Source organism: Lithobates pipiens, unplaced genomic scaffold (assembly GCF_037356315.1).
Source record: "Lithobates pipiens isolate NorthernLeopardFrog02 unplaced genomic scaffold, aLitPip1_a1.2 Scaffold_18, whole genome shotgun sequence".
Classification (NCBI taxonomy): Eukaryota; Metazoa; Chordata; class Amphibia; order Anura; family Ranidae; genus Lithobates; species Lithobates pipiens.
Window position 1 is genome coordinate 491335082 of NW_027507758.1, and position 15615 is coordinate 491350696.

The following is a 15615-nucleotide window of genomic DNA, read 5'->3' on the forward strand; positions in this document are numbered from 1 at the left end:
CATTGGTGTGGAAGTAACAATCCAGTTCCCTCGCCACATCCTTAAGTATTTCTTCGTCCTGGAGGAGGCTTTCATTTAGTCTCCAGGTCCTTGATCTGGAGGTGTGAATGTCAGTCAGGGCGTAAGACAAAAGGACAGGGGCATGGTCAGACCACGTGATCAACCCGATCGACGTGTCTCTAACGGCGTGGAGGTGGGAGTGAGGGATGAGGAAGTAGTCAATCCGTGAGTACTGTTTATGTGGCACGGAGTAAAAGGTGTAGTCCCTTTCTGTCGGGTGAGTAAGTCTCCGTGCATCTATTAGTTGTGCTTTGTGCAAAGCACGAGCAATACGTTTCCTAGTACCAGGTGTTATTGAGGAAAGTCCGGAAGACGTGTCCTCCGTGGGGATAAGGGGGATATTAAAATCTCCTCCCAACAACAGTTGGCCCTTTGAGAACTCTAGCAGTGTGTCAATCATTTTGGTGATAAAATGGTCCTGATGACTGTTAGGGACATATATGTTCACCAGGGTCACATCAATGCCCCCTATCTTGCCCCTCAGAAACAAAAAACGTCCTTCCAGATCAGTCTTTAGTTCCTCGCAAATCCAAGGAATGGTGTGGGAAATGAGAATGGAAACACCCCGGGATTTAGCAGTCCCATTGGTGGAGTGGTACCCCACTGGAAAGAATTTGTTCTTCAAAACAGGGAAGTTGTCCCCTTTAAAGTGCGTCTCTTGGACGAATGCCAGATCTGTCTTAAGGCGTCTCAGATCCTGGAGCAGCATGCGCCTCTTTTCGGGGGTATTCAGGCCTCGCGCATTTAGCGAGAGCACGTTCACTGCCTCCATGGTCCCCGGGGGCAGGGAGGGGAGGGGGTGGGAGCCAAGGGGAGAGCGGGAGGAAGGGGTGGGAAAGAAAGAGAGGGATTAAGTAAGAACAGAGCAGTAGAGAGGGTAGAAGGAACAGGTAATAAAGAAAGTTATGCCACACCTAGAGTGTGGAAACAATTCTACAAAAGAAGCACTTATGTGCTGAGACGCTCACCAGTGCAAGCCTGGTAACTGAGCGCAGGCCTAATTGGGGTCGCGGAAAGAAAACAGCCAGCAAGGGTCTCACTGACCGTTCCCTCCCCATCCCAGGTGTAACGGTATATAATGAGGTAAACACATGGACGGCTGATAAATAACAAATAAAAACAAAAACTTGAAACCAAAAAACAGTCAGTCAATCGAACAACAGATGAGGGAAAAGCCCCAAAGCAGAAAATATATAATAAAATAACATGCCTCATGTTATGCAAAACTAATCCATAGATCCATATGTATATGCAGACAGAGCACCCAATCACCATCAGGTGTATACCGTACTAACACAACAAAAAAAATAAAAAATAAAAATAAAAAAACACAACCCTCCCATAACATGAAGTACACCCCTGAATGACTGAACTGTGAGTGTATCGATAAATTGTAATCCCCTAGGGTTAAGGTCATTCATGAGAGCTGCAGTCCAACCCCCTCCCCCTTGGCCAAATGTGTCCAGCAACCGCTCTCAGGCCACCCTCTCCCCCCAGGGTGATGGCCTCTCACCACTGAGGCGATCGCTGTCGCTCTCGTAACCCGTCCCCACTCAATGGAGACCAGTCTGTCAGGGCATCTCCTGCAGCTCCCAACTCTCCGAGCACTTCACAGCCAACAGAAGGAGGGCTCCACCTCAACTGGGCCGGCTCGTCCCCAGCGTCCATCAGAGCTCGGTACCTCAAACAAACCCACCCCAAGAGAGAAGGAGAGGAGTGAACCGCACCGCCTCCCAGGCCAGTGGGGCAGCGGCATTGGAAATAGGAGCGTGCCGTAAGTCTCACAGAGGTGGCAGACAGGAGCAAGTGCAACGCCTCTGTCCAGCCAATGTCTTTTCAGTGTGTAGCACCGAGTCAGGAATGCAGGAGTATATTGTAGTCACCCATGGTGTGTACACACTTACCCCCCGGTACAGGTCTATGTGTGAAACGACCAAGCACCATAATAACGTCAGGGAACAAAGCCTGGGATCAGTAACTACCATGGCCATCCCTCACGGGGTGATGTAAGCCAAGGGCTGGGATGATGAAGGCTCCGGACTCCATGGTGATGTGCAACAAAAGAGCAACTAGCTCGTCTCTGAGGTGACGTGGGCCTCGTGGGTGTAGCTGACCATGTGGTCGTGTCTGGCAATTAGGATTAGCTCACTTGGGAGTAGTCACTATGATCGTGTATAGCTAAGCATAACGGGGCAAACAACAGGCGGTGTGATCAAGACTCACGTGCATCCTCAGCCGAAGGTGTCCGGGCTCTTCTCCTGCCCCTCTGCTGGCGTGGTGGTAGAGGGTTCCGTTGAGCGGCAGGGCCCGGGTGACCAGAAGGGCGAGGGAGAAGGGTAAGCCAATTCGGTACTGGGATCGGCTCCACACCCAGAAAAGTGAAGAGAGCCGGCAGTTCTGCTGGTGTACGCAGGGTAAAGGAGGTCGTTGCATTGCGGATGATGACTGCTAAGGGATATCCCCAGCGATATGTGTATCCTTGACGCCTGACCAACTCCAGAACGGGTCTCAGTAGGGCTCTTCTCTGTAACGTGGCTCTGGAGAGGTCTGGGAGGATCTTAATGGTAGTGCCATCAAATTCCATGTCTCCTTGCTCCCATGCCTTGCGGAGGATGAGCTCCTTCTGGTTGTAGTGATGTATCCTGCAGAGCACGTCCCGGGGCCTCTCCGGGTCGGAAGATCTTGGACCGAGAGTTCTGTGGGCACGATCCAACTCCAGGAACTGCGAGGGAGTGCCCAGGACCTGTTGGAAGATAGCCGTAGCGGTCACCGCCAGATCCCCCGCGCCTGTCGCCTCCGGGAGACCCCGCAGCCGCAAGTTGTTGCGTCGGCTGCGGTCTTCCAAGTCCTCCAAATGGAGTTGCAGGTCAACGGCCGTGGCAGCTTGCGTTTCCTGCGAGCGTTCCAGTGCCAGCACTCTCTGTGTAACAGCGGCTAGCGATAGCTCCCCAGTATCCACGCGGTCCGTGAGGGTGTGCAGCTCTGCTCTGACCTCCTGGATGTCTCTGCTATGCGCCTCTTCAATGCGGAGGATGAGGCCCTCTATATCTGCTTTGGTGGGGAGAGTCTGGAGCATAGCAAGGAGATCTGCCGGCATGCTGGACGGCTGTGTGGATGTGCCAGCCATATCAGTGCGGAGGGCTGCAGGTGTTCCCGAGAGGGGATCCAGGGTGGTGGATGCAGATGGGGAAGCCGGCAAGTCCGGCGGGTTATGTGCTTCCTCGTGCGGTGCCCGCGGCGAGGCTATGATGGCGCCTGGTGACAGTCTCTGTGCGCCTCGGAAGTATAGCGGAATGCCACTCCGTGGGGTAGCCGAACGGGTGTCTCCCGCCGCCGATCTCATCCTATACCGTCTGGGGGTTATCATACCTCGGTAGGGATTGTGAAAAGCCGTCTGTATTGCGGGATGGGGCAAGGTGGCCAGGAGCTCTAGAAAATCCCATCCTCACTCGGCCATTGCTAAGCCACGCCCCCACCGGGCTTCCATTTTCACCCGGTCTTCCTTTCGGGTCTGTGGGCTGCAGCTGTTTGAATGGCCAAGCCGCGATGGCATCCTCCCCGCACATGGGAGTCTCGGCTGCGGCACAGCTACCTCAATGGAAAGCTGCCATCCATTAAGAGTGCAGGGAACCACTGACATCACCGGCTGCTGCACAAGTAAATATCTCCTAAACAGTGCACATTTAGGAGATATTTACTATAATAAAGGTTTACCTGAAGGTACAGTATAAAGTATAGTTTACTACCACTTGAAGTGCTTTTTGATTTTCTGGGAATTCTGCATTAGGGCTCATTCATGTGTGTTTATGAAGAAAGAAGAAATTCTCATTACCGTGCCTATAGAATTTATGAAGTGTTTTCATCGTGTTTATGGATTGTCGAAAAAGCTTCAAGAATGCTTGATAAGTGCCCATGAGTGCGTTGCTTTTCTAGTGGGAAGTTCTTACAGTTGAAGTGATGTAGAGGAAAATGATCTTCTTTAAAAGGCATGGTTAGAATGGAGTTATAGCAGGAATTTTTGTGAATTCTCTGCAAGATGGTTTTATACTTTGATCCAGGTTTTTTTTACAGCAGGAACGCAGTTCTGGGACCTCCAGAACTGAATGTATGTAATGGCAAAGGGTGCTGGGGGAATCTATTGCTGCTGGAGGAAATCTATTTTTGCGGAGGAAGGGGGTGGGTCAATCATTGCAGGGAGGGATCTACTGCTGAGGGAGGGGTCCATTGTTGCTGGCTGCTGGGGAATCTATTGTTGCTGAAGATCTATTTTTGCTAGAGGGTGGGTCTTATGTTGTGGGGCCTCAGTGGTTGCTGGGAGGGAACTACTGTTGAGGGAGGGGTCTAATATTGCCTGCTGTTGGAGGATCTATTGATGCTGGCTGTTGGGAGTCTATTTTTGCTGAGGTGGAACTGTTGACGCTGAGGGGTCTACTGTTGCTAGATCAATTTACAGTAAGTGCCTATCTTATTATTAACAAATTCCATACATATTACGAAACACCACAAAATGATACTTGGTTCTGTATCCTCTGAAAGGGGTGGTACTGGGAGGTGGGTAAGGGGGGGGACCAACGAACAGTGATTGGAGGTGGGTAGGAGTCAAGGGGTGACTCGGAAGTAAGGATTTTCTGCACCTATTCTCTGAGAAAAGAAAAAGGCAAAAGATCAATCTTTGGCACATAGCTTGGTCCAGCTCAGCTTTTCTGAAAAAAAAAAAAAAAAAAAAAAGCCTCGTCACTGGCAAAAATGCGCCATGCCTCTGCTCCTGTCCGACACTGCCAGTATTGCTGGATGATTTGATGCACACAGAAGCAAATGGTGTCAGCACACAGCTGCTCTGTACAAACAGGGAGGAACTGGAGCTGCCCTGTTCTAGTTCTTTACTATTTCCCAGTGCATATTGGAATATAGGAACCTCCACCGACTCTTCCCTAATACTCAGCTAACACTTTATAAATGCTTCACTAACATGCCTTCAATGCTCTAGGTGCAGGTAGCGTGTGGTTGAAGAGCATTACCATTGAAAGCAAAGGTGGCAGCTGACAAGCATCGATCTCATAAAAGCAACATGCTGCTTCGCTTTTCCATGACAGCACTACTGCTCCTGTGTGAACAGCACTGTGTGGTGCAAATTGTAATATTCATGGCAGGAGTCACAGGGCAGTTAGAAGTCTTTAACCAGTTCCCGACCGGCGCTCGCCAACGTACGTCGGCAGAATGGCACGGGCAGGCATATTGGCATACAGGTACGTCCATTTTTATATGCCGCCCTGCCATCGCGCTCGCGTGCCGGTCGGGGCCCCCGTGAGTCCGGTCGCGGGTCCCGCGGACTTGATCGCCGTGGGCATACCCTCGGTCATCTTATGGGGCGGCTGAACGGGGAGATGCCGTTGTCGACATCAGCCAGGGAAAGAGCAGAGAGCTTGGAGTCATGTGATCGCTGGGAGACCCTGTTAAAACAGGTAGAAATTGCTTTATTAAAAACACAAAAAAATAAAAAATAAAAACTTAGGCACTAGGACTCAGCTTTTTATCTGACAGAGGTGATGCTATACAGATCAGTTAGTTTTGAAGTAGTGGGGAGAGGAGCAGATCAGTGATAGTGAGTGATGACAGACAGGGAGGGGAGGGGAAGAAGGAGGACAGAGGGAGACACAGAAGAGCTGCAGCAATGTATGATGAAAGCACATACACTGACAACTGTGCCAAAAAAAAAAATTTAAAAATGGGTCACTTTTATTCCTATTACAAGGAATGTAAACATCCCTTGTAATAGAAAAAAAATAAATAAGCATACCAGGACCTATTAAATATGAGATCTGGGGTCAAAAAGACCTCGGATCTCATATTTACACTAAAATGCAATAAAAAAATAAAAATAAAATTCTCCTTTAAGAGCATTGAGAAGAAGTGACGTTTGATGTCGCTTCTGCCCTCCCTTGCTATGGAGCCTAGCAGGGGCCATCTTCCCCTCAGTCGGCAGCCAGCCAAGCAGGAAAGAGGACCGGATCGTCTCCGCGGCTACCGACGGCTCCAGCAGGAGGCGTAGCGGACCCTCTCCCACCCCCCCCCCATAAAAGTCTTCTTGTGCCAAATCCGCTGCAGAGACCACTTTTATCTGAAACCGGAGTGCTCACTGAAGAAAAGGATACCAGGGTTATGGCAGTTAGCTGCTGAAATAACAACAATATTCCTCTTCAAACTGCCAACGTACATCGTCATGAGCTGGTCTGGAAGTGGTTAAAAGGAACAGGATCTTTATTTTTATTTTTTTGGGGTTAACAAACGCTTACATGAAATTAACAGGTGCACTAGATGGGCAACAATGGGACGACATCCAATACAGCAATGGTTTTACAGGTGGAGGCCACGAATATTTTTTTCCCCTACTCATCTTTTCTGACTGGTTTTCACTAGTTTTGCATTTGGCTAGGGTCAGTGTCACTACTGATAGCATGAGGCAATACCTGGACCCTTCAGAGGTTGCACAGGCAGTCAAATTCCTCCAGGATGGCACATCTGTGTCTCCCAGAGCATGGAGGAAATTCCAGGAAACAAGCAGTTCCTCTAGGAGAGCTGGACAGGGCCATAGAAGGTTCTTAACCCATCAGCAGGACCTGTAGCTGCGCCTTTGTGCAAGGAGGAACAGGATAAGCACTGCCAGAGCCCTACAAATGAAGTGAATGTCTGAACATACAATCAGAAATAGACATCATGGGGGTGGCCTGAGGGCCGGATGTCCTCTAGTGGGCCGTGTTCACTGCCCAACACTGTGGAGCTCAATTAGCATTTGCCACTGAACACCAGAATTGCCAGGTCCGCCACTGGCGCGCTGTACTTTTCACAGAGGAGAGCAGGTTCACCCTGAGCACATGTGACAGACCAGACATGAAAGGATCTAGAAAAGCCATGGAGAACGTTATACTGCCTGTAAAATCGTTCAGCATGACCGGTTTGGTGGTGGGTCAGAGATGGTCTGGGGAGACATATCCATGGAGGATGCGCAGACCTCTAAAGGCTAGACAATGTCACCCTGACCGCTATTAGGCATCGGGATGAATTCCTTGGACCCATTGTAAGACCCTATGCTGGTGCAGTGGGTCCTGGGTTCCTCCTGGTGCACAAAAATGCCCAGCCTCTTGTGGTGAGAGTATGCAGCCAGTTCATGGAGGATGAAGGAATTGAAAGGCCCCCATGCTCATCTGACCTAAATCCAATAGAACACTATGTCCAATAGGACATTATGTTTTGGTCTATCCGACACCGCCACAATGCACCTTATGCCGCGTACACACGAGCGGACTGTATGGCCTACTTAGTCCGTCATACAAACCAACGGACAGTCCGTCATACTTTCGAATGAACGGACTTGACCACACACGGATGCACAAACAGTCCGTCGAAAGCTTGCGCGATGACGTGTACAGCACGTACGACGGGACTAGAAATAGGAAGTCCAATACACAGCAATGCACTCTTCCGCCGTGTAAATCCTTTCTGAGCATGCGCCATTCTTAGTCCGTCGAACTAGCCTACTGACGAGCGGATTGTCCGCTGAAACCAAAGTATGACGGACAGAATTTCGAAAAATCCGAAATACTTAGTACGCCAGACTGCACGCTGAAAAAGTCCACTGAAGCCCACACACGAGCGGACTGTCCGCTGAAATGTGTTTCGACGGACTAAGTAGGCCATACAGTCCGCCCGTGTGTACGCGGCCTAAGTCTGTTCAGGAGCTCAGTGATTGTCCAGATCTGGGAGGAAATAACTCAGGGCCCCATCCGTCTTCTCATTGTTAGGTATGTATACAAGCATGTGGGGGACCATAGAAACTACTGAGTACCATTTTGAGTTGCTGCAATGAAATTTCAGCAAAACGGACTAGCCTGCTGCATAATTTTTTCACTTTGATTTTTGGGTGTCTTTGAATTCAGCCCTCTGTAGGTTGAGAATTCATTTCCAAACGATGTGACATCCTATTGTTCCTAACACATTACCCAGCCATATCAGTATAGATAGCCAGCATGATATTTTATAAATAGATAGGCTTATCCACTTTACCCACTGTTCAGCTTCTGCCAACCCCCTCCTCCAATCCCTACACTGGCTCCCAACTGCCCAGCAAATTAAAGTCAAAATACTAACGACAACATACAAAGCCATTCACAATTCTGCCCGAGCTACATCACCAATCTTGACTCCAAATATCACCCAAACCGTCCTCTCCGCTCTTCCCAAGACCTCCTACTCTCAAGCTCCCTCGTCTCCTCCTCCCATGCTCCTCTCCAGGATTTCTCCAGAGCCTCTCCAATCCTCTGGAACTCGCTACCTCAACCTGTGCGGCCATCCCCTACTCTTGCTACCCTTCAGGCAATCCCTGAAAATTCATCTCTTCAGGGAAGCCTATCATGCCTCCAACTAATTTTTTTACCATGTCCTTCAGCTCATTCCCCACAGATACAATCTTTTGTACCACCTGCCCCTGCCTATTAGATTGTAAACTCTTCTTAGCAGGGCCCTCTTAATCCTCTTGTATTTTATTGTATCATCACTGTATTGTCTCCCTTTTATATTGTAAAGCACTATGTAAACTGTTGGCGCTATATAAATCCTGAATAATAATAATAAATAATAATTTTACAGGTTACATGCATTTCTGCTCACGGACTGAAACCCTAAGCACCACTGGGTGGGGGTGGAAGAAACCAAACAAATTTGCCTGAAATCCAACGAAGGGGCAAAATAAAACATTTGCACCATGCGAGTTGTACAGGCTCATTTAATATTGCCCCGTCTTTCCCTTTATCACAAAACAAACACTTCTTGCTTACTTGTCCCAGGTAATGAAGGTGGCCCTCTGCGTGGAAATTCCAATTCCAGCTACTTGATTCATGTGAATTCCGGCATCTGCAAACAAGCAACACATGTCAGCAACAAGTCAATACTGACTTCAAATGTCAATTTTCTACAGAAAATTACCTTTCACGGCTTCCTTTACCACAGTCACAAACTGCTCCCATAATACTTCAGGGTCAATTTCAACATGACCACGACAAGGATACAGGACCTTTATCTGTTAAGGAGAAAAGTAAAAACAGAGATAATTCTCAGTGACCTTTCTCTCCTGAATATGTAAAATTCACCCAACTTCACACTGATGTCCACCCAGGTAGGACTCAAAGGTTGGGTTCACATATATGCAACTGCAGTTTGCAGTCCGATGTCCTGTGTTTCTGTTCACCGGTTCAGGTGCAAATTTTTGTCTGAATTTGCACCTGAACCAGACCCAAAAACGCACAGTACCCTATTCAACCACACCGCAGCTACCCTGGACATGTGTGAGCCGGCTCCATTAAAAGCCGGTCACACTCACATGTTATGCGAATTGGATGCGGTTAAAAATGCATACAATTTGCATATATGTGAACCCAGCCTAAAAAAAGAGCTTAAAACAGAAATCCTGGATAAGCAAAAATTGTCTTAGTACAAGAGTTGTGTATTCTTAAACACTTGCTGACCAAGTGTTTTCTGGCACTTTTTGTATACAAGTTTAAAATCTGTATTTTTTGCTAGAAAATTACTTATAACCCCCAAACACACACACACACACACACACACACACACACACACACACACACACACACACACACACACACACAGACTTTAGGGAATACAATGGCATTCATTGCAATTTTAATGTCACACGGTATTTGCGCAGGGGTTTTTCCAATTTTCGGGGGACAAAAACACATTTTAATAATAATAAATACATTTAAAAAAATAAATAAATAAAAAAAAAAAAACACAAACACACACACACAATAATATACACCCCAAATTGTAGAATATGAAAGATGTTACCCCGAGTAACTTGATACGCTTTAAAATTGCACACACTCGTGGAATGGCGACAAACTACAGTACTTAAAGCGGGATTCCGCTGCCGAATCTTTTTATTTTTTCTGTGTCTTTGTTGTGCGTTTACTAATGTGTTTTTGTACTCACTACTTGTGGCTTTTTACTCCGCGGCTTGCAGATTTCTTGCGGAAGAAACAGTTTTAAAAATTCATGCCGGCTGTTTCCATATTGCTTGTGGGCATTTGAAGCCTACAAGCATTTCCTTCCAGGATGCGGTGATGCTCCCAGCATTCACCGCTCGATCCCACGCATGCTCATTGATAGCAGCGAGCAGCGCCGTAAAACTTTGGGTTGCCATCACAACGGGCGGCATCCTTGGAAGTTCCCGCCCTGTTGTGATGGCAACAAACAATGGTGCCTTCTGACACGCCCTCGTCACATGACCGGCGTCATGTGACGCCGAAATCTCACGAGATTTCGGCAGGACAGGGTTCCCCACTGATTCATGGGAACAATGCGAGAAACCTCCCAGGGGACTTTACGGAGCTGGGGAAAGGTGATAACCATGCCTACTCCCACGGGAGGAGAGCCCGGAAGTCACCTTTGAAATGTAAATTAAAAGTGAATTACGGCGATCAGATTTTTATAAAGGTTCGTTTTGGCATCTATGGGAGAAACACTATGGCTTGTGAGCTTTTTAAAATGTGAGTACAACACTGCTTTAAAAAAACTACCTAGGCAATGCTTTAAATGTTTTTACAGGTTACCCCTTTTAGAGGCGGTCTAGCGCTAGAATTATTGCTCTCGCTCCAATGTTCGCAGCAATGCCTTAAAATGTGTGGTGCAAATACAGTTTACTTATGCTTGCACAACTTAGGTATACGTTCGCTTCTCCACGTGAGCACAAAGGGAAGGGGCGGCACTTAAATTTTTTTTTGATTGCTTTTATTCCCATTACAAGAAATGGGAACACCCCTCGTAATAGAAACAGGGATGACCAGTCCTCTTATGGAGAGATCTGGGGGTCAAAAAATAATTAAATCTCCAAATCTTTTACCTTTAAAGGCAAAAGATAAAATAATAAACTGTGAATATAATAATATATATATATATATATATATATATATATATATATATATATATATATATATATATATATATATATATATATATATATATATATATATATATATAGTGGTATTTGGGGGTTATTTAGCCTGTGTAGAGCACACCAGTGAGCAGAGTCCACGCCATTTAAGGGCTTGCTGGCCCACTTTTATTAAAAGTAAAACAAGACAAGTCCAACAGGTGGGTTTCCCACACAGGGGTTTCAGCTTTCCACAGCAACAGCGTAATAATAAAAATGAAAAATGCCAAGCCACCTGGCTCTCTTCAGCAATACGGCCGTTCAGACTTACACTTCAGCCTTCTTATCCCTATAACAGGGATGTCGTACAACTACTGTACCTCTTTTTTCTCTTTGCTGCTCAGCCCACAGCTTTGGGCCCTCTGATTACACCATGCAGACATGCATGCTTCTCCCTTGCTTGCCTGGACTCCTCGGGAGGGTGGAGCCCAGAACCCTAGTCTTGGCTCTGTTATAAGCCCAGGACTTACCTATGCAATCAACCAGCCAGACTTCTGGCTGTTCCCAAAACCCGGTCCCAGGATTGGAGATTCGGTCCCACCCATAACACTATGAAATCTCCGGGCTCCAGGGCCCAAACTGGATTTTTGAAAACGATGAGGAAACTGAAAAGCCAGTTTCTTCTCAAACAACTCCCCTGGAGCCCCTCAACCTGCCTGGTTGAGAACCCTGCATCCTTCTGCTGGTGGGGTACCATACTACCACAATATTATTATATATTAGGGCTGGACTGGGACAAAAATTTGGCCCTGGACTTCATCCAGACTGGCCCACTTTAATTTTGCAAACACACACACAAAAAAAGTATATAAACTATACGCAATTGCGCAAAAAAATAAGTAAAACATTCCAATGTAAGTATAAACGGCTTTTTTTTATTATTTGGAGAAAAAGATGCAATTACCGTGGACAGTGACAATAAATAATTAACCACTTGCCCACTGGGCACTTAAACACCCTTCCTGCCCAGACCAATTTTCAGCTTTCGGTGCTCTCACACTTTGAATGACAATTACTCAGTCATGCAACACTGTACCCAAATGAATTTTTTGTCCTTTTTTTCCCCACAAATAGAGCTTTCTTTTGGTGGTATTTGATCACCTCTGGGGTTTTTATTTTTTGCGCTATAAACGAAAAAAGACCGAAAATTTTGAAAAAAAAACGCATATTTCTTTATTTCTGTGACAAAATTTTGCAAATGATTAATTTTTCTTCATAAATTTTGGCCACAATTTATACTGCTACATATCTTTGGTAAAAATAACCCAAATTAGTGGATATTATTTGGTCTTTGTGAAAGTTAGAGAGTCTACAAGCTGTGGTGCGAATCGCACAAAATTGATCACATCTGATGTACTGGTGGCCGATCTCACAAGCCAGGAAAGTACAAATACCCCCCAAATGACCCCTTTTTGGAAAGTAGACATTCCAAGGTATTTAGTAAGAGGCATAGTGAGCTTTTTGATGTTGTAATTTTTTTCCCACAATTCTTTGCAAAATTAAGATTTTTAATTTTTTTCCACAAAATTGTCATTGTAATAGGTTATTTCTCCCACGTGGCATGTGTATACCACAAATGACACCCCCAAAAAATTTTTGCTACTACTCCTGAGTATTACAATACCACGTGTGGGACTTTTCCACAGCCTGGCCACATAGAGAGGCCCAACATGCAGGGAGCGCCATCACGTGTTCTAGGAGCATAAATTACACATCTAACTTGTTGACTACTTATTACACTTTTGAAGGCCCTGGAGCACCAGGACAATGACACGTGACACTGATGACAGATGGCACTGACACGTGACACTGATGACAGATGGCACCAATATGTGGCACTGATGACATGTGGCACTTATACGTGGCACTGACAGATGGCACTAATACGTGGCACTAATATGTGGCACCGATGACGCGTGACACTGATGACATATGGCACTGATAAGTGGCATTGATGACACGTGACACTGACAACAGATGGCATGTGACACTGACACGTGGCACTGATGACAGATGGCACTTATACGTGGCACTGACGACAGGTGGCACTGGGGACAAATGGCACTAACAGGTGGCACTGGGGACAAATGGCACTAACAGGTGGCACTGGGGACAAATGGCACTAACAGGTGGCACTGGGGACAAATGGCACTAACAGGTGGCACTGGGGACAGATAGCACTAACAGGTGGCACTGGGGACAGATAGCACTAACAGGTGGCACTGGGGACAGATAGCACTAACAGGTGGCACTGGGGACAGATAGCACTAACAGGTGGCACTGGGGACAGATGGCACTGGGGACAGATGGCACTTTTTTAAATTAATTTTTTTATTTTCCCCACTTACGGCCACTGCAGCCGTTCATCTCTCCCCTCTCACACGCTGTCTGTGTGAGGAGGGAGAGCGGCGCTGAGAGATGATCTCATATGTTTACATATGAGATTATCTCACATTGGACACGTTAATCGCGCTGTAAACGTCCGCTGCGATTGGCTGTTTACAGCGATCTGTGTCTCGGGGGGACAGGGCAAACACAGAACTTCCCCGATGCGCGTCCGCGGCGGCGCGCATTGCGGAAGTAAACACCAGGATGTCCAGGGACGGCCTCCTGGACGAAAGCGCCCGCTCTATAGCAGTCATTCGGCTATAGGGCGGGCGGGAAGAGGTTAATCAGTTACCGTGGACAGTGGCAGTACATTTACTCCTACCCCCCCCCCACCCCCCACCATGCTGCATATTACAGATATCACAGACATGCCAGTTGATTTTCTTATTTAGTGCTTACTTGATGATACTGGTTAGGTTATGCATTACTTTGTCCCTGGACACTGACCCAGTCTGTGATGCTGTCTGGAGTGGAATGGTTCCTCGCTCCTCCTCGGCGGCGCTTTCCCTTCACTCCCAGGCCAGGCAGCTAAGCTTGAACTCCTCCCATATCCCCGGGCCGCCTACGCCCTCCGGCCGTGACGTCACAGTGCTGGGACAAGTAAGATAAGGGGAGTGAGTGGCAGCGTCACCAGGGGGGTTGCACTTGTGCGCCGGCCCAGGTGCTGTGGCGGAGCCGCCGCCAAAAAAAAAAAGTAATAAAGCTCAAACTGACAACCGGCCCACCGGGAATCTCCCGGTAGTCCCGATGGCCAGTACAGGCCTGATTATATATATATATATATATATATATATATATTATATATATATATATATATATATAATCTCATTTTAGTTAGCATCTCACAAAAGTGAGATGCTAACATTTTCTCACATTTTTGTAAATATTTTATTATATCTTTTCATGTGACATCACTGAAGAAATTACACTTTGCTACAATTTAAAGTAGTGAGTGTACAGCTTAATGTACACAGGACATTTTACAACCTCCCATGAATAATTTAACTTAACAGATAGTAAACAACATTTAAAAAACGCCAGTTTTGCTGCATTTGCGGTTTTATAAAAACTGCTCCTAAACGTCCGTTTACCAGCAGCAGTGTACATGAAGCCCAACAGTGCAAATTTGCTGTTCCCTCAAAATACCTCACACAGCCATTAAAGTCTAAACCGCTGGCAACAAAAGCGAGTACACCACTAAGTGAAAATGTCCAAATTGGGCACAATTAGCCATTTTCCTTCCCCCCGATGTCATGTGACTCAGTGTTACAAGGTCTCAGGTGTGAATGGGGAGCAGGTGTGTTAAATTTAGTGTGATCGCTCTCACCCTCTCATATGTTGTTGCTCTACATAAAGATGGCGAACCTTGGCACCCCAGGTGTTTTGAAACTACATTTCCCATGATGCTCAACTAGACTAGACTATAGACTGAATGAGCATGATGGGAAATGTAGTTCCAAAACATCTGGGGTGCCAAGGTTCGCCATCACTGGCCTATTCTATAAGAAGATTCCCAACACCCTGAAACTGAGCTGCAATATGGTGGCCAAGACCATACAGCTGTTTAACAGGGCAGGTTCCACTCAGAACAGGCCTCACCATGGTCAACCAAAGAAGTTGAGTGCCCATGCTCAGAGTCATATCCAGAGATTGTCTTTGGGAATTGGACGAATGCTGCCAGCATTGTTGCAGAGGTTGAAGGGGTGGGGTCACCTGTCAGTGCTTAGATCATACACCACACACTGCACCAAATCGGTCTGCATGGCTGTCGTCCCAGAAGGAAGCCTCTTCCAAAGATGATGCACAAGAAAGCTACAAACAATTTGCTAAAGACAAGCAGACTAAGGGCATGGATTACTGGAACCATGTCCTGTGGTCTGATTAGACCAAGACAAACTTATTTGGTTCAGATGGTGTCAAGCGTGTGTAGAAGCAACCAGGTGAGGAGTACAAAGACGAGTGTATCTTGCCTACAGTCAAACATGGTGGTGGGAGTGTCATGGTCTGGGGCTGCATGAGTGCTGCTGGCACTGGAGAGCTACAGTTCATTGAGGGAACCATGAATGCCAACATGTACTGTAACATACTGAAGCCAAGCATGATCCCCTCCCTTCAGAGACTGGGCCGCAGGGCAGTTATCCAACATGATAATGACCCCAAAC

The 15615-nt window shown here is 46.9% G+C and overlaps 1 protein-coding gene across 2 annotated transcripts in view; it reads right to left on the minus strand.

The window, feature by feature from the left end:
* GK5 (glycerol kinase 5) overlaps window positions 1-15615 on the minus strand; it is a 96314-nt gene that overhangs the window by 64729 nt on the left and 15970 nt on the right. For both annotated transcript variants that reach the window (XM_077488583.1, XM_077488584.1), the window contains exons 2-3: window positions 9040-9133; window positions 8892-8967 (exon numbers count right to left, since the gene is read on the minus strand). In XM_077488583.1, the coding sequence (XP_077344709.1) occupies window positions 8892-8967; window positions 9040-9133 (170 nt within the window). The remainder of the gene's footprint in view (window positions 1-8891; window positions 8968-9039; window positions 9134-15615) is intronic.